General features: G+C 53.2%; 6 protein-coding genes across 6 annotated transcripts; 4 read left to right on the top strand and 2 right to left on the bottom strand.

The window, feature by feature from the left end:
- Positions 1-2,012: 2,012 nt before the first annotated feature.
- CCOS01_08685 (uncharacterized protein) lies at positions 2,013-2,348 on the top strand (the record flags this gene model as incomplete). Its single annotated transcript, XM_060456846.1, has 1 exon — positions 2,013-2,348. One exon carries the CDS (start codon positions 2,013-2,015, stop codon positions 2,346-2,348), a length of 336 nt encoding a protein of 111 aa, XP_060313120.1.
- Positions 2,349-2,360: 12 nt separating this feature from the next.
- On the top strand, positions 2,361-2,810 carry CCOS01_08686 (uncharacterized protein; the record flags this gene model as incomplete). The annotated part of the gene is made up of 1 exon (XM_060456847.1): positions 2,361-2,810. A coding segment is annotated over one exon (450 nt), but the record flags the coding sequence as incomplete, so codon positions are not given.
- A 160-nt stretch (positions 2,811-2,970) lies between these two features.
- CCOS01_08687 (glycosyl hydrolase family 16) lies at positions 2,971-3,883 on the top strand (the record flags this gene model as incomplete). Its single annotated transcript, XM_060456848.1, has 2 exons — positions 2,971-3,721; positions 3,789-3,883. 2 exons carry the CDS (start codon positions 2,971-2,973, stop codon positions 3,881-3,883), a joined length of 846 nt encoding a protein of 281 aa, XP_060313122.1.
- Positions 3,884-6,192: 2,309 nt separating this feature from the next.
- CCOS01_08688 (SOM1 protein) lies at positions 6,193-8,927 on the bottom strand (the record flags this gene model as incomplete). The annotated part of the gene is made up of 4 exons (XM_060456849.1): positions 6,193-6,630; positions 6,683-8,102; positions 8,172-8,353; positions 8,418-8,927. 4 exons carry the CDS (start codon positions 8,925-8,927, stop codon positions 6,193-6,195), a joined length of 2,550 nt encoding a protein of 849 aa, XP_060313123.1.
- Positions 8,928-12,872: 3,945 nt separating this feature from the next.
- On the bottom strand, positions 12,873-13,622 carry CCOS01_08689 (transporter particle component; the record flags this gene model as incomplete). Its single annotated transcript, XM_060456850.1, has 4 exons — positions 12,873-13,184; positions 13,242-13,464; positions 13,524-13,532; positions 13,588-13,622. 4 exons carry the CDS (start codon positions 13,620-13,622, stop codon positions 12,873-12,875), a joined length of 579 nt encoding a protein of 192 aa, XP_060313124.1.
- A 678-nt stretch (positions 13,623-14,300) lies between these two features.
- On the top strand, positions 14,301-15,535 carry CCOS01_08690 (WD repeat domain-containing protein; the record flags this gene model as incomplete). Its single annotated transcript, XM_060456851.1, has 4 exons — positions 14,301-14,438; positions 14,494-14,620; positions 14,674-15,429; positions 15,486-15,535. The coding sequence occupies 4 exons, from the start codon at positions 14,301-14,303 to the stop codon at positions 15,533-15,535; spliced, it is 1,071 nt and encodes a 356-aa protein (XP_060313125.1).
- Between the last annotated feature and the right edge of the window lie 2,805 nt (positions 15,536-18,340).

Raw genomic sequence — 18,340 nt, forward strand, 5'->3', positions numbered from 1 at the left:
CGCAGTAAGAACATAGATACCTTCTACCCAGAAACTGCATATTGCGGGCTGCCTGATTTTGGTCAGCGAGGAATCTAGCCCACTACTCCACGGAACAGTTCATGGAGCTGGTCCTGCCAGGACCCGGCAATGCGACTCACAAGCAGATGAAATTATCGCGTTGAAGTACCAGCAACCATGGTTTGCCAGTTTTTCAAGCACATGACAGCATTGCAGGATAAATAGTACTGCGATTGATGCTCTGTTGGTTTACACGGCGTGGGTTCGCTGCACCGTAACAAAACGTCTCATTTTTACTTCGGGAGAGAGGTCGACAACAGTTTCATGGAAGAAGGTAGCACATGAATGATACAGTCACGCATTCTGACATAAGGCATGCCTATGCGTAACGGGGTGATGCGATGACTGGACAATGACAGCCACAATCAACCCCCGTGCTTGAAACACGTGACAGCTGTAGTGGTTCATCCGAGAACGATAACGCAGTTCGTTTCCATTGCGGGAGTCTTCAGTTTCATGAATGGGGGCACAAAAGTTGCAGTGGCGGAGGTGGCACTCAACGGCGCTGAAGCATTGTGGAATTCTTTTTGGGCGACGAGGCGAGCGTGCGATGGAAGGCATTCGCTTATCGTACACTAGAGCTGCATCTCTTATCCATGAGTACGGATACGCATACCTAGGTACACAGTATTCGTCTGTGAGCGGCCAAGGTAGTCAAGGGCCCATCTCGAGGCCTCCTACAGAATACCCCGTACTGCGTAGAGTTCTGTTGAAGTGCCAACTCAATCGAGTTGGGACTCCTGAGGGGGGAGAAATCTCCGTTGTCCCAGGTGGACGTGGTCCAACTTCCAAGCGGCGCTGGACCCATTTGTGGATTTGGGCCGACGTCTCCCTGTTAAGATACCCTGCCATTTGTTGTCTCAGGGCATGCATTGCCGGTTCAGCACCTGGGTAGCGCTGCCTGTGCCATCCTGGTGCCTGCACTCTTCATGTATGTACAGCTTTTGAATATTCAGGGGCACTTGACGATCCCATCTTGGCGAGAATGGCCCGCTTGCCACACCATTGAGTGCAGCCACACGCAGTTGCACAACTTGATAGGAAATTGAAAAGAAGGAAGGGGGGCAGCCATGGCCATTGGTGATAGCTTGAAGAATTGCAGGAAGCAAAGCTTTTTGTTAGTAGCCTTCTTGTTCAGATTCGTACGAATACATATCGCCTTCCTCACACCAGATATCGACGGATGCTCTGTACACATTGAGTGTGCACAGCAAAATACCAAGACTAAGTCTAAGACTAAGTCTACTGTAAGGTGAGAGTTGAGCCCATCCAATGGACGGAAATCACGGCTCTTGTTACCCCCACGTCCGAAACCTCTAGGTAGTCCTAGTGTACGGAGTACTTCGTACTGTCCTCCCCTTTCGAGGCTCTTTTCTGATTGACCCTGACACCTCTAGGCTCTAGACAAATGCCCCGAGTCCACCTCCTTTTCAAAGTTTTGGTCCTTCCCGACTGGACAATTGACTGCGTTTTTTTCTTCTTTCTGGCCGCAGTGTGGATCTACCAAGTAGTGCCGCGGTGCCCAAATTGAAGGTTATGCAATTGACGCTCGCAGTACCGAGTACAGATGAACCGCCAATGACACCCGTTGGCCAGTGCAGGCGGTATCCGTCGTCGATCCTTGGCTCGGATGCGCCGCCAACGGGCCCCGTCCCTTTTTTTTTTTTTTTTTTTGACTGCTCTCAAAGCCCCGTTCTCTCCCATACCACCATGCCTACGGAGTACCAATATCACGTCTGCATATGAGTCCGTGATCGCACCTCAGCCTCTTTTCTTGTCTCCACAGCATTCCATGTGTATGTACGGATATGGATGGACCGATGGAGATCGTTGACGAGTCAATTCTCTAAGAGCCAACCCTCCTGCTCCATTCCCTAGTTAGCTCTTCCTGCTCCGGCTCGCTCTCACGGTTCACTACACAAACCAAGTACGGAGTACCTGCTGGCTTATCCATGGCCACCGTCAACTTCTTTGTCCACATCTTGGTCTCGATCTTGGGCCGGCCCCTATCTCTCTGTCGTCTTGTCCGACGCAGATCAGGACTCCCTGGCCTTGCCTGCTGGCCACGCCCACTACCCGTGAGGAACTCCTCTCTGCAGTTACCTTCACTTTGTATGCTGGAAATAACCCCTGCTTTCCCTGCCATGTATCCATATTCACCTCAGTGCCCTAATGTACCAATCACTACCGTCCGCGATCTATCTGGCAAACCGCAGTTTATGCCCTTGCTCGCCCATTTTTGGCTCTCCTGCTGTGCGGATACTGCGTACTGTAACCCGAGCGGCTGAGCCAGAGTCGACCAAGAAGACTGCGCCGAGTTGCGAAGTAGGCAGGCCATCGTCACCGCCACACTGGGTATTCCTGGCCGCTTCTGGGCGTTTCATCCTGACTCCCCACGTCAATCTCTTTCTCTGCCTTGCCGCCTCTGGACAACTACCCTAATCCAACCATTTGCTATAGCAAGGGCATGGCACAAGCTCCTCCTTACCCGTTGTCACTCATCGCCTGCTCCCGGCATAGCATCCTTGTCGTCCTGCTCCCTAGTCAAGTTGTCCCAATACAAGGTTGTTCCTCCCAATGTGCGTTGTCTGGACCATTCCCATGTAGGAACTTCTCCTGGCCGTATATATATAGAGGCGACCCAGCCTCGCTGCCCGTTGGCAACTATGTGCTTTTGCCGCCTCTCTCGTTCTCTACCGCACCCACTTTCACTTACTAGGCCCAGTGCCGTTACATTCTTTTCTTGGTGATCACATTCATTTGAATATCATCGTCCATTCACTTTCATCCCCTGAACGCTCGCAAATAGACGAGATTGAACCCACGGACTTCAATACCAATCCATTCATTCAGTATACTATACGAACAGAGAAAGGAGTCAGTCAGTAACAGCAAATACACGAGACAAAAATGCTTTCCACATACGCCCAACTTCTCTTTTCTCTCACGCCGTTCGTCGGTGCTCTTGTGCCCCCAGCACAAGATGGCATGAGAATCATCTGGTCCGAGACCTTCCAAGGAAACGCCGGCGCACCCCCTCGAAGTGACACATGGAACGTCGCCTTGGCCATCGACACGAACAACGAGGTCCAGACTTACACCGAATCGTCCTGGAACGTCCAAATATCGGGTGGTGAAACCATCCAGCTCATTCCCCGAAAGTCAGCAAGCGGTGTATGGACATCTGCGCGTATCGAGACAAAGGCAGCGTGGACACCTCAGCCGGGAGGGAAGATGCGGGTTCAGTCAATGTTCAGGATGGGCGACAACGCAAATAAGCAGGGCATGTGGCCTGCCTTTTGGATGCTGGGCGATGCCGTTCGCAACGGGGTTCAGTGGCCCCTCTGCGGCGAGCTCGACATCTTTGAACAGATCAACGGCCAGGCCACCGCCACGGGTACCGTTCACTGCCAACAAGAATCCGGTGGCATCTGCAACGAGCCCAGCGGCCGTGGCGTGGCTACTTCGATGCCCGACAACGGTTGGCACACTTGGGCACTGGAGTGGGACCGCACGTCGAACAACTGGGTCACCGAGACCATCACATGGTACCGTGACGGTGTTGTCTTCAACCAGCTCAAGGGCAGCGATATTGGTGACGAAGGCATCTGGGCGACCCTTTGTCACATGCCTTACTATGTGCTTATGAATGTAGCAGTTGGTATGTTTCTCGCTCCTTTCGCCTCGGTTGACCGTTTACCGTACATGAGAATGCTAACCAGTTTCAGGCGGCACGTTGCCGGGTTCTCCTACCGACGCTACTCAGGATGGCTATGGAAGCATGATGGAGATCGGATACCTCACGGTATACCAGTCGCCTTGAGTGCAGCTGCCTCTAATGGCTGTATTCGTAATGAGCTTGGCCTCGCAGACACCGCCCTCACATATCTCCGTCATATCATGAACTCCGGCCATCACATAGTGCCCCAACGTCCGATCTCGTACATTCGAGTCGCACATGGCTCCTTTGGCACACTCCTCCTTTTCTCAAGACAGGATAATTCTTGCCCCTTTGGTATATACCCCTTTTTGGAAAGCGATATATAGCGGCTGCCTTTACACTCATACGTTCTGCTCCCCCATCTGCGTCTGTTTTTCAAGCCTGCGGACCTGAACAGGCGTAGAGGAGGAGCGACTTCTTAGGTTTTACCGCCTATATAGTAGTCAATGTTGAAATCCAACACGGGAATCCTTCCCCGTTATCTAAACCTCCAGAACACAAGTATCGCTACATTTGATGACAATTATGAGAGCGGATGCAGACCATTTGCTCGTATAACTCACTGTGACGTGCCTAGGTAGACTCGAATTCTGCAACATTTCCTACACAGCCGGTTTGTTGTGTAGATTATAGATATACGTAGCCAACGCAGATACTAATCAACGTCTTCTTAAGATCGAGAATATTATACACCATCTCATCAAAGCAGCAAATATACGATGGCACAGCCAGCAATCCACCTCTTCCACAAGGCTGCTGCGCATCCATACTGCCGAGAACACACCCTTGGATCTTGGATCTTGGATTCTAGATCTTAGATCTTAGACCCTCGATCAGAGTTCAAGAGGAACAAGAAGCTCGGTGCTAGCCTCTGGATGTCCCCGCTGATGACCCGTCGCATGGCCGACCCCAGATTGCAGATCGACAACCGTTGCGTCCGCCGCCGCATCCGGCCACCGGCACGTATTACTACTATGATTATTAATGAAAAACAAAAAGGCCCCCGCCCCGCGTCTAATTCCCCGAGATTACCATTGGCAAAATGTCCGACTTGTATGTAGATCACGGCCACGCCTGCGGCCTCGGTGCTCGACCCGGGCCCGGTGCGGTGCGGGGATCTCCCTTGCCCAGTAAGGAACTTAGAGCTCAGGGTAGACCAGAAGATGTTGGACAGGCCTCTCTGAGCCGTGCGACCACATGTGAAAGCCCCACGAGCACAGATACGTTGGCGTTCACAGTCAGAAGGCTCCGATTATTGTGGGCGGTATCAAACGCCCCCAAAGATGGAAGGGTTTCTGCACATTGAGGCTTGCCTTCCCTCCTTCGATCATGCTTCGGAAACATTCTGAGAAGAAGACATGATCGTGATCGCCATGATCAATGCAGTAGTGCTGGTGATGTTTTTACGAATAATTGACAGGGATGCCAGAGGGAACTTTAATATTTGATGGCATCCAGGATATGAAAAAAGATGGATTGATCCTCGCAAACCAATATCGCACCGCGCCACAGTATAATCTGACAGGACCCAGGGTAAACGACGATAGCAGGACGACGCTGGTGATCGAACGTGTCCCCGCCCTTCTAGTAAATACAATGCTCTCAACTCAATCCACAACCGGTACAACTGCCCCCTTTTGATCTCTCTTGTCACCTCTTTTGCAAATCAACACTGATGGGTCCACCAAACGAAACCGGGCTCTGCATTCGCACATCGTATGCCACGTACAATCAATGATTACGCCCACTGGTTCGATAGGAAAGGCACCCGACGAAACTTTGCGAACCCTGCCAGTAGAACTCCAGAACCAATGATCAAGAATTCTCGCAAGCGGTCCGTCCACCAACGACCGACAAGGAGAAAAGTAACGTGAAGTTTGTATGCGTGTTACCCCAGGCACATGCACGCAAGGGAATTAAATCGCCGTCGAGAACGAGGCTGTGCTGAACAGCGAAACGACTCATTGGAATATGCCGCCAATGGGGCAATCCGTCAAGTGTTTGCCACACATAAACGTCGTCCAAAGGCGATTGGTAAATCAAAGCATATGAAATAGGAAAGTGACAGGCTCGATGAGGCGGCGAGAGTTAAGCCCGACTGCTTTATCTTGACTGCAATTGTCGAGCAAATCCTCCTGAAAGTTACAGTTGGCAACATGCCAACAAATCGATGTGGGCTCAGTCCGATTTGATGTATTCTAGACTGTAAAAACCACTTTTTTTTGGTATTCTGAGCGCATCCATAAATCAAATGGAGATAGCCATGCTTCGCAAATACCATGCCGCTCGACCGTACAACGGCGAGGCATGGAGAAATCAGGCTGGGGAATCGACACAACGCCTAACGCACAACTGAGGCATGACACAGACGAGAGGGAATCGTACACCTAAAAGTCAGGCTTGGGAACCGTCTAGTCTGCGCCAATTTCGTTGGCGCCTTCCATGCCAAATGAACCCGTGTTGAAATCAAAGGCCTGATTGTCGCCGTCTTCGTGTAGAAATGAGTCAAAGTCGAAGTCGTTAAGAACATTGTCCGAGACCAACGGGTCGGCGAATGCCATAGCACCGAAGTCCACCATTGGGTTCGTGTTGTCCATAAACCCTCCGTTCTGGTTGGCATCGTGTTGTGCCTGGGGGGCTACCTGAGGCTGAGGGGCAGGTGCTGGAGCAGCAGCCTGGCCGTTGGGCACGGCTGGCACGGCAGCATTTTGTCCGTTCTTGGTGAAGTTGGCAGTGGTGACAGGAGTGATGGGAGTTGCAGGTGTTGCAGCCTCCGCATCTGCACCGTCGGCGGCTGGCGTAGTGCCACTGTTCAGGTTGTTGTTGCCTGACTTCTTTCCCGCCGCAGCCTGCGCATGTGTTAGTTTTGTTTGGGCAATACGTGTCTTGCCATGTGCTTACCTTTGCCTTTGTGTTCTTGGTATCCTTCTTCTTTGGCGCCGCCTTGTTTGATTGTGACGGAGTCGGGGGAGCCGCTGCGGCCTGTTGAGGCGAGGAAGTGCTCGTCCGGTTGGAGTTGGCGCCAGCTGGTGCAGATGGCGGGGGCATCGACCGTTGCTGCGGTGTACCCTGAACAGATCCCTGAGGACCCTGAGGCACCATCTGACCATTCGGCCCGCCTTGCTGCCATTGCACTGGCTGACCACCTTGGCCAGCCTGCTGAGGCTGTCCCTGCTGCTGAGGTGGCTGCTGCTGCTGCTGCTGTTGCTGCTGGGCTTGCTGCGCCTGTTGCGCCTGTTGCTGCTGTTGCCGGGCGACCATCATCTGCTGCGGGTTCATCTGACCGTTGAACTGCTGACCAGGGTGCGAGCTGGGTGGGCGCATGCCGCCATTCATCTGAGGATTGCCGGCCATGTTCCCATCCATTTGATTGCCCATGCCCTTGAAGAAGTGTGGCGCCATGTTCGGGTCCATTTGGTTGCCCATGAAGTTCATAGGGTTGGGAGAGCCACGAGATTGAGCGCCCTCGGGCAGCGGCGAAGGAATGCCAGCGTTGTTCATCTGCGGGGTGCCTCTCTTCATCTGCTCCGTTGGGTTTGGTGAAGCTCCGGTTCTGGCGCCTTGGGGAGATGTCTCCGGGAAAGGCTGGCCATTGGGACCAGGAGGTGCGCCAGGGCCGCCAGGTCCGGCGGGACCGTCTCTGGGCATGGCACCTCCGCCCATGTTATCTTGTTCCTGGCGGGCCATCATGAGCCTTTTCTTATTCTGCTGCTCCAGAAGCATTAGCTGCATTTGATAGTCCTGCAGAGCGTGGTTACTTCCACCACCGGCTTGGGCACCGCCAGGGCCAGGCCGAATTCCTCCTGGACCCATTTCTCCAGCGTTGTAGTACGCAGCTAGCCCGGCACCTTCTTGGCCTTGAGCCATCATGGGTGAGCCCTGGCCCTGGGGGCCGGGCGCGTTAGGCATGGTTTTGTTAGGCATCTGGCTAGCCTGATGCTGTTGGAGGTTTGCCGCATATGTAGCAATGGACTTAGCTTGGACAGCAGGTGGTTGGTTTGAGAATGTCGTAAACTGCTGCTGGGTCAGCGACGCCGGGTTGATTCCGTTGGTGATGAGCATCTGCTGGGCTTGAGCTACGTTCGGGGTGGTCCCCACCTGCTGGCCCGGCATGCCCTGCTGAGGTCTTCCGTTCGGCATCATTCCAGGCTGGTTCGGGAAGTTGGGCGCACCGTCCAGGCGTGGTCTCTTGGAGGGGGAAGGGGCGTTTTCACCAGAGCCAGGCGACGAGGGGCGTTGGCGGTTGCCATCCATGTCCGAAGGGTCTCGCTGCATCTGGGTTTGCTTCGCATGCTGCTGAAGCATTTGCATGGCCTGGGGGCTGTAGGGGGAATTTGGGTTAGCAAACCATACACATGATGAAGGGAGGCACGAATCTGTAAAGCCTCACTTGTTCTGATTATTCGCCATGGCGGCCCTAGCCAAGTTGCCCTTTTGCATGTTCATGGCCATACCGCCATTTTGCATGTTGCGCATCATCTGGGAGTGATATTGCTGCTGGGCGGCCATGCCGTCTGGGCGCATCTGGCGGAGAAGTTCTTGCTGTTGGTTCTGTCGCATGCGAGATTGCTGCTATTCAGCTCGGTTAGTGATGATCCAGACATAGACAGAGAATCGCCGACGGATAACGACATACCTGAGTATGGCTGACATATTGATTGACGGGGCCGTTGCCACCCTTTGTCCGTTGCGCGTGGAAGATGTCCCAGAAGAGGCAGAACCATTCGTACAAGAAGGATGATTCTGAGGCAGGCATGGGCAGCTTGGGGGCCGGAAGGTCATCAGGGAGCTTCGCGTCAATGTCGTCTTTGGAGTCGGTGTCCATGGGGTCGTCACCGAGACCATTGCCGATGAGGTTACCGTTCTCGTCCCTTCGGCGATTGGCACCGTCCTTCATGACATTCACTTGGTGGTCTCCATTAAGGAGGGATCTAGCGCAATCAAACATTTGATGGCGGAGGAAGTACTCATAGATGTAGGTGTTGAGCAGAGTGCGCTGGCTCTCGGTGGGCATGGTCATCTGTCGTGGACCACCGGCGACTTGGGGAGCGACTGCGCCATTATTCATCATGGGGACGGGCGCGCCAACAGGGCCACCGCCCATGACGTTCATGTTGGCCAGGTTGGGGTTGACGTTGGCGTTCATGATTGTGAGCCGGGCTGCAGACAAGCGTCTGCCCGACGAGATGGGGTGAGGTCGATGCGATGGATAAAGGAGAAGCTGATTGAAGGATGGTGGTTGTTCGGAAGCGAAGAAAGAGTGTCGATGTCGTCAAAAGTTTGTCGGTCAGCCACCTTGTGGTTGGAGGTGGGAGTGTCGCAGAGCGTGTACGTGGTTACGCGGTGCGCTAAAAAGCCGGCTGGCGGCAAAGTCGTGTCGGATTCAGCGGTCGGGCGCAAGGGTACAAGGAGCCTTCAGTTGGACGGATAAGAGAAAGGCTGGGGAGTGCAGACAGAGGCGCGCGACAGATGGCGGGATGCGCGACCAGTGACGATGGCGGTGGTGAGATATGGTTTGGTACAGAGGAAGAAAAAAAAGAGTCGAAAGACGTGGCAGCGACAGAAGCTGTGGCGGATTTGGGTTGGAGGGGGTAGGAGGATTGATGCGAGGGCGAGATGTTGAAGAAGGCGGAAGGGCGACGGGATGGGCCACCAAAGGCAGTTGCAGGTGAGGGAGTGGGACTTTGAAAGGAAATGGGAAGAGTGGAAAGATGAAAGACAGGAGGAGGGAAAGCAGCGCGACTCGGGGGTCGGGGGTAGGAAGACCTGGTGTTTCTGGCTCTTGCTCTGGCTCTTGCTGTGGCTCAGGGTATGGCAGTGTGGCCCCTTCTGGGTGGCTAGGTATTTGATTTGGATTTGGGTTTGGCTTTTGGGGGGGGAGGGGGAAGGAGGGTTCCTCGCTCTCTGGGGGGAAAGCAGCGTCGAAGTGAAGGTGGATGTGGACCACCGTTCTGGGCGGTGGTGTTACTGCTAATAATGGGTGAGGTGAGTGAGATGGTCGGTCTGTAAGGTCTGGCTTCGTCGGTGTTACCAGCTGTGGAGAATGGCGGGATGTTATTCCGTAGCGAGGGTCGACTGACCGGTCCCTAAAGCCGCGGTCGCTAGGCCGATCAGGCAAGGTCGGTTTGAAGATGGACGAGTGTCTCGCGGGGCGCGAGGGCAGTGACCATGAATCAGGACTCGTTAGAGTAACAAACACGTTATCGAGACCACGTTGGCATTGAAGATGTGATCGGCATGCGAGGCCATCCAATGTCCAAGGGGTGGAAGTGGATAGGTGATTTGAGGAGGAAAGGGAAAGGCGGAAGTAGAGATCGGAGGAAGCGAGAGGACGAGGGAGAAAAGAGAGGGGCGCCTTGGGTTAGAGGGCAAAGCACCTACTCCGTACCTTAGGGTGTTTAAGTGTTAGTCGACAATGCTTGAATGCAGAAAAACACAGTCGGGGTGGAAAGGAGGACGGGAAGACCAGGACGGGCGGGAGTAGGAGAGTGGAAAGGATGGGGTTGGGATTTTCCCAATTTTCGGGGCATGCGACGCTTGGGCAGGAGGCGGCATCTCTACCTATTCACCTCAAACTTCAGATTCTAGAGACCTCACGAGCACTGAACGAAGTACGCCCGTAGGCCGCTATGGGTGCCAGAAGGTAGCCAGTCCTGTAAGAAAGGTGAGGTGCCCGGCACGAGGTGAGGCGCGCACCCGCGCCGGGCATGTCGCATATCTCAGAATGAGCTGCGAATATCTGAGACCGCTTGTTGCCTGAGGCCACATGCCAAATCGTCAAAGGCAAAAAATCGACAATCACCTCCAACTTGCGTGCTTGCTTTCCAGCTCTCCGGGTACTACTATCTTACCTAGGCGAACTGAAAGACTCCGAAGGAGCCCTCAAGCTTTAGGGCGGTAGGTACCCGTTAAGGTACGTGCTTGGGCTTGAAGCTTCAGAGGGCTCTGGACTACCTTAGCTATCTAACCTTGTGCTCCCACCAACCCACGTTAAGGTCCTTTACCTTCCCTGGAGCTAAGGTAGTGATCTCAAGTACCTTATCTCATCGGCATGGGAGCCCGGGGTGCCATGCTGGAAGTCGCGTTGTGGCACGTCGAGCTTATGACCCGGTACCGGGTGTTAGCTGCGCGCCGCTTCCACCAGCATAGCCAATCTTCACACTTCTGCTGACGTCGCATCTTGAATGGGCCGCACCAATAAACGCGCTTCATCAAACGTCTCAGTCAAAATGAGATCCTGTCCGGCATAGACGCGTCTGCCCTCCAGCTTCTCGTGGCGTGAGGTGGAGAGCTCTGACAGAGACTACCATTCACGATCCGCCCAAGGCACTTGGTATCCGACATCCCGCCTCCCGCTCCCTTCTACCGGTTTCTTGCTCTGAAGCTGACTGGAGGCTCCATGCACATCTAGAAGCATCGCCTCAGGTGTATAATCTTCTTTGACCTGTCTGTTACGTGAGGCACAATGTCAAAAGCATCTTGAACACGCCGCGCGACACGAGTACGACCAATGACTCCAACGTCGCCTGGGATGCGATTGTTGCATTTCCTATACAGCCTTGTTCCAATCAATGCGCTCACCTGCTTGTGAATAGAGAACCGAGGTGGTTCGTTCCATGCTCCCTCACGCTCAGATGTCTACCTATGTACCGGCAAGTCCGTTGCACGTCGGCTTCTGCAACACCGATATGACGCATTGAGGCCTGGGAATCGAAAGGGGCTTGTTCTCCCCATCCGGCATTGAGCCAAAGAGTAATTGTGATCATTCGCAGGTTCTATGAGCCTAAGTATCCATAATTAACTAACAGCTTCAGTCGGGAAATGAAAGGCAAGCCATGGGCCGTGGCACGGACCTCTCGAGCAAGCTTAAGGTTCCGTATAATCATCTCGACAGGAGTAAACTTGAAAACATTTGATCCAATAAACTGAAGCAAGGGCAAATGAACATTAAAGACTCGCAAATTGGTGTCGCCTGGTAATCCTGCTTAGATTGCATACTTGGTTGCCATGTGTGTAAATTTGCTGCTTATACTCTTTTTGCGAACTGCCCGGCTTTGCTGCTGCTGCACACGGCTTCTCCGTACTGTAACCATTTTGTCAGAAGGATCCGGGCACTTTCCATTGCCGTCCTAAGTGCCCCATGACGGGTCCCGTAATGCCCCACATTTCCCGAAGATCGACCGGCAGTCCTGAAGGCAGGTGTTGGTCATACCTTCCTTACCTTCCGCACATGCTACAAGAAGCCCTCATATATTCCCTCAAGTCAGTTGCTGTCACCAGAAACAGAAGGCCGCCCTCTAGGTCGGTGGTTCAGGACAAACCGGCTGGATGGTGGGATTGTTCAAGGTCAACAATCAATTCGCCCACAGCCTACTCGGCGACAGGCTACGAGTACTCGAGTTCGACTCCAAGCATGAGCACCAAGAGACGTAGCCACACCGGTGGTGAAATCTCTTTTTCTTAAGCGCTCACTGAATGAAGTTCAATACTTACCGTCGGTCTATTGGGCAATTCCATGAAAGTCAACTTGTCTCGAAACTCATTTCAAGGCATGCGGTAATAGAGGCTGAATCGCCGCAAACACAGCTTGCCCGAAGGAACTTTGAAAAGAACCACATCTACGTATAATCATGTGCTTGAAGACGCCCAGTTCAGTAGATGATCTTCTCCCTAACTAGTCTGACCCACCCTTGTACCCAATTATAGCAATATCATATCAACAATCGCCTTCAACTTCGGGATTTCACGTTGGCAGTGGTGGCTTTCGTATGAACAAGTCTCTTTGATATCGTGTAGGTCATGTCTGCGGCTTAGGTGCTTCACCAGTTGTCTCCATCTTGTTATATGTGATATACGCCTGGCCGCGTTATTCACCTACTTCATGATTCCATGGAGGTGCATTTGGCGCATCATCATGAGCGACGAAGCTGGCCTCGCCCTCCATCTCCACCAGCGAACAGGGAATTGAGGCTGCGCGCTATTTTCCAGACTTCCATCGACAGATAGTAAATTTGTGTCGATGCGGGACAATCCATTGTAGCACGTCTGGTTATGGTAAAGAACAATGTTGCGTGGAAAGATGCAATCACATCTAGTCATCTTCGGGGGGAAGCTCGTCGTCAATGTACCGCACTAATGACACCCTCATCTCGGTCGTGTCATGGCCTCGCAGAACGTCACTGATGAAGTGCGCTTCGACCTGCATCTGCACCATCTCAAGAGCTCCCCGCAAGACTCCACAAAAGATATTGGAGTACCAGAGCTCATCCTGCGCTCGCTCGTCATCGGGCAGCTCGACAAAGTCTGCGAGAGGGTTTTCGTCAAACACAAGCGAGAACTGTTTGTTGTCCGTCGTCCAGTTGGTCACCTGTGGCGTGATGTTTAGAAATATCTTGAAGCCGACCTAGTGCGCAATGGTCAGCATGCAGGCTCAATACTTTATGAGTCAGGGAAACTGTACTCTTGCAATGACGTCTGCGGTCTCGCGAAAGTTTGCGCATCTCTTCATTGTATTCGACTTTGCCAAATAATCCTCAATGAGACGAAGGCCGATGTTGTATCCCATCTTGTCCAGCTGCTTGTTGACCTCGACATAGTCGCTATCGTAATCTTTGCACAACTGCGCAACAATTGTTCCGTAGGTGAGGGTGACGAGCTCGGCGTTGACTTTGTCTATGCGGGTTCTACAATCAAGCACGTCAGACTTGTTCGTTCTTGGGCATTCAGGTGCCACGCAACGTACTTCCAGATTCTGCTGCATTGTTAGCTTCTGTCTACCCACGCCCGGGTCTGGCTAGAAAACGCACTCCTCTCCCAAGCGGGTTGCCTTGCTTGCGGCCATGATTCCTCGCAGACGCCTGCCAAATAGTAAGGGAGGGAAGTATCGCTGGCGTCGGACGCCTGGTACCGGGCTGTGTCGCGGAAGTGGCTGCCGCCTCGGATCGCAAGCACGTTGCGTCGTTCACGTGGGTTGTCTGGAGCCGTTCACGTCGTACAGTGAAGTGCAGTCGCAAGTCTTCGATATCGGTGGATACGGCGGTCGCAAGGGCTATTGCCGTCGTCGGTTGTCGCACTGATCGGAGTTGGACGAGAGGCTCGAATGAACCGTGAGGTGCCAGCTGGTGTTCGTGGACATCGATGAGGTTGAAGATAAGATAAGCTTGTGGGAAGTGCAATGAAAGCTGGGCACGGATACCTACCCAAGAGGTAATTTACGCACTGCTAGGTATGGTAGTGTACCTCGAAGCAAGGTATGGAGATGCACCGAGGTGGACTCTCCAGGTCCTCTGAATCGAGGTCCCACCTTTAGCTCGGGGATCGGCAGAAGCAAGCTCCGTCCACATCCCAACCTCGCATGGGCCAATGACCTCAGCCAACACATTTTCTCTAGTCAACAACCGCTTGCCCGATTCAATTGACATTCAAATCGACGCGAATCAGCACGATTCACGCCATACGACGATCCTGCTTCGAGTAGAACACCCACGAGCCTCGAGAAACACGTTCGACGACTGCAGCCATGTCTGCTGAGAAGAGACCGGCGGATGACGAGCTCGGCGCAAGCCAGATGATCGTCAAGCGTCAGAATGTGGGATCTTCAACAGGAGCTTTAGCAAGGCTGAACGCCTCGGGAAAGAGCAGTGCGTTAGTGCAGGCGGTATGCGACTACTCTTCATTGCCAATTGGAAATTTACTGACGGCCTGGCCGACAGACACCGCGCACAAGTAACCTGCAGGCACCGGTCATGGAACTATCTGGTCACTCAGGCGAGATCTTTGCTGCGAAATTCGACCCAACGGGCAATTTCATTGCCTCAGGATCTATGGACAGAAGCATTTGTCAGTTTAAATATCTTCTTATCGCTGGCGAGGTGAAACTAATTCGCGAGTAGTGTTGTGGCGAACGTATGGGGACTGCGAAAACTACGGCATTCTTAACGGCCATCGAGGCGCAATTCTAGACCTCCAATGGTCGCGAGACTCCAAAATAGTCTTCTCGGCTTCGGCAGACATGCACCTGGCAAGTTGGGACCTCGAGAACGGAACAAGAATACGAAGATACATCGGCCACGAAGAGATCGTCAATACAGTGGACCTCAGCAAACGAGGCGAGGATATGCTAGTTAGTGGAAGTGACGACGGCTCTATCGGCTTGTGGGATCCGAGATCAAAGAACGCAGCAGACTACATCCAGACGGAATTTCCCATTACGGCCATTGCCATGTCAGAGGCTGGAAACGAGGTCTACACGGGAGGCATCGACAATGACATCAAAGTCTGGGACTTGCGCAAAAAATCGGTCGTGTACTCGATGCTGGGACACCAAGATACGATCACCTCCCTCAGAGTCTCTCCGGACTCGCAATCTTTGCTTTCATATGCCATGGACTCCACAGTGAGGACATGGGACATTCGGCCATTTGCCCCGACCGATAGAGCCATCAGAACGTTCGACGGCGCGTCCATGGGCCTGGAGAAGAACCTCATCAAGGCTAGCTGGGATTCCGAAGGCAAGAAGGTGGCTGTCGGGTCCGGAGACGGTACTGCGACTATCTGGTCTAGTGAGACTGGAAAGCTCCTGTACAAGCTTCCGGGTCATAAGGGAACCGTCAACTGTGTCGAGTTCGCGCCCGGAACGGAGCCCATCGGTGAGCATTATCTCTTTTCGCGATACAATTGACGTTGGGCTAACAAATTGTGATAGTACTTTCCGCGTCGTCTGATCGGAATATGCTACTGGGGGAGCTGCGGTGAAATAAACCACCACCAGTGGGCTTTCTCCATGCTAGCCACATCGTCAACGCCTAGTCCGCGTCTTCTGATGTTGCACCAACTCAATATTCTGCCTGCATGCTCTCGGTGCGGACTGTGCGGTGCATATGCGGCGCAGAGACGCTCTACGGATATACAATCCATGCATTATCGCATCACAAGCAAGCCAGGAACGTTTGGTCCTAGCAACTCATACCAAGCCCTGGTAAGTGCCATCTGCGAAGGCACATCATCCCAGTATGGCAGCAGGGGGGCATAAACGGGACACGAGCATGAGTTTCCGGTGTTGATCATGGCAGAATCTCGTGAACACTGGAATAGATCAGATAACGCAAACGCGGGCAGACATATTCGGGAACTGCCGGTTGGAATTGTAGGAAAATGCCGATACCGGCGGCTGCCAGCTGCATATGGCTTACGCAGGGAGTTTGGGCGAGGCGTGTTTGTTCGCGAGTAACACGGCCTAGAAATGCTCATCCGATGTGTCTTCGTTTTGTCTCATAAGGGCAACCTTGAGACAAGATCGCGTGGTTCGATTCACAGGAAATACCAAGTTAGCACCGTAGCTTCAATAAGGAGTAATTCGGCTTGCAGAGGCATGGTCCCCAATTGAATGACTCTTGTAATGAGATGATGTCACGGGCATGTCCAGCTAGCTAGGCTGCCCACAGCCATATGTCCAGCAAGGGCCATGGGCCCCGTGTTTCCTCCTTGGATCGTGTGGTGCGCGGCCGTGATGCGGAAGTTTCTGGGATGTTGAACTCTATCGGCTTCTAGAGAGATTAGAAACGCAGCTCGGAGGTCGGAACATTGCGCAATCTGACGGACCGAGTGCGAATCAAGGAGTAGAAAAGAGAAAGAGTACAGCTGTTGAATGCAGTGACTTTGGACGGTGACGCGGAGGGGCGTCGGCTCCGAATGGTCAAGTGTCCCAGCTTGTGTGTCTCGATTCAATTGGGCGGCACACCGCGAAACCTTCTCTAGCTGTCACACGTGTACTCACGGCAGCTAATCTCCATAGAGGCAAAACCGTACGCTGAGGTAATGGCACACGAGAAAGACGCCAACAACGGCTCACCGTGACAATGCGTGATGGATGCAATCTTGTTGTCAAGACCTATGTCCGCGTAGTAACCGTACACAATCAAATGGAAGGCTGCTGCTCTCCCATTTGAACCATGGATGTTTTCTATTAGAAGATATCTGATTACAAGTGGAGGTTCGAGGCGATATAACCCCCACATTAGCGCAAGAGGCATGGGTTTTCATTACTGCGTAGGAGTACTCCGTGCTACGTAGATGCCAGGGTTCATCACAGGAGTTTGACCACGGGAACCATCTAAATCCAAACGAGACGAATGATCCGCAAAGGACGCTAAGCTGAGGCGCAAAAGACTGCTATTCTTGCCGCCAATGTCACCTACAATTGCCATTCACAGATATTCGTGCGGACGGAGGTACGGATCTTTGGAGGCAAAGCAGTTGGAAAGACAAAATGGCAGACGTGAAGTGAAGTTGGGGGGAGACTCAAAACGCCAACCGCCAAACGCCAAACGCCAGCCCAAACCATGGGGGGGCCTGGGTTGGCGTCCCCTTCTTCAAGACAAGCAGAGACTCCAATGAGAGAACCCCTTTCCGCGCGCCCTCATGGGTCTAGTCCAATTAAGGGTTGGCGCGCGTCGACACAAGAATCCGAAACACGTTTCTATCTCCAGCCGGGCCCCCTGAGCCCTTCCTGATTCGGTACGTACTCTACGGAGTACCCAGGGCAGGTCCCACGCGCTGTGCGGAGGGTTGTGAAGTTGTGACGGTGTCCGAGGAGGTCAACTCATTCGCCTCATACGATTGGTTCCCAAGTTTCCAGAAGCAACCCCCTTGACTGCTGTGCAACACTCCAATTGTCAGAGAAGTCAATAATCGATGGGTGAACCCGACCCGTCCAGCACTGCTACATCTGCGCCGAGTCTTCAAGAGCTCAGACTGCGAGCATCCGTAGGTCTGCGAGTGTCTGGAGAGAGAGGAAGACGGAGAGAGGTTTTCCTGCATTATCCTTGCCGTCCTCGATTCAGTTTCATTGCATACGAAGTGCCTTCCTTTCCTCACCTTACGAGTACACTCTCATCCATCCCATCTCATCTCTCTGTATCCATACTCCGTGTGTATGGAGGTACCAAGTACACTCACTAATGAATCGCCCACAACAAAGTCTGGGCCAAGCCAAGACTACCTTGCGGCTGTCGTATGTAGGTAGGATGCAAGGGTCTAAATGCAGATATTGTGTAGGCGTTACGACCTGTTCACATCCTCGATGCTGCAGATCCTGCGCGTTTCCTCCCCCAATCCCCCCTCTCCCTCGTCAGATCCTACTCTCGTCCTGCCCTCTCAAACACCCCTATCCCGTCCGCTTGCTCCCCCTTCCAGGTTCTCCAGAGTCGCAAGTCGCAGAATCCCTCGTATGCTGGGATGAGACTGGCGTGGCGTCTGCTTGACCAACTTCGCCGCTTTCTTTTCTTGTCCTGTCCAATGCCGCCGTACACTGATCCCCAAACGACACACATCTAGACCAACCGCATGTTGCAGACGCCAGACTCGTTAGCCCATCGACGCCTCCTTACCTCTCATATTTGGCTTGACATTGCATACACCATCCCTCGCATTGCCTAGCCCTGCCTTGGACCGAACTGCTGGCTGAGGTCGCCGGCGGACCACGAAGAGGACGCTCGGAAACAACGCCTGCCACCCTGTACCTTGGTTCCTGTTGGCCCATCGTAACTTGCTCCCTTCTTT

The sequence above is a fragment of the Colletotrichum costaricense genome (assembly GCF_030867565.1).
Source record: "Colletotrichum costaricense strain IMI 309622 chromosome Unknown Scaffold_8.1, whole genome shotgun sequence".
Taxonomy (NCBI): domain Eukaryota; kingdom Fungi; phylum Ascomycota; class Sordariomycetes; order Glomerellales; family Glomerellaceae; genus Colletotrichum; species Colletotrichum costaricense.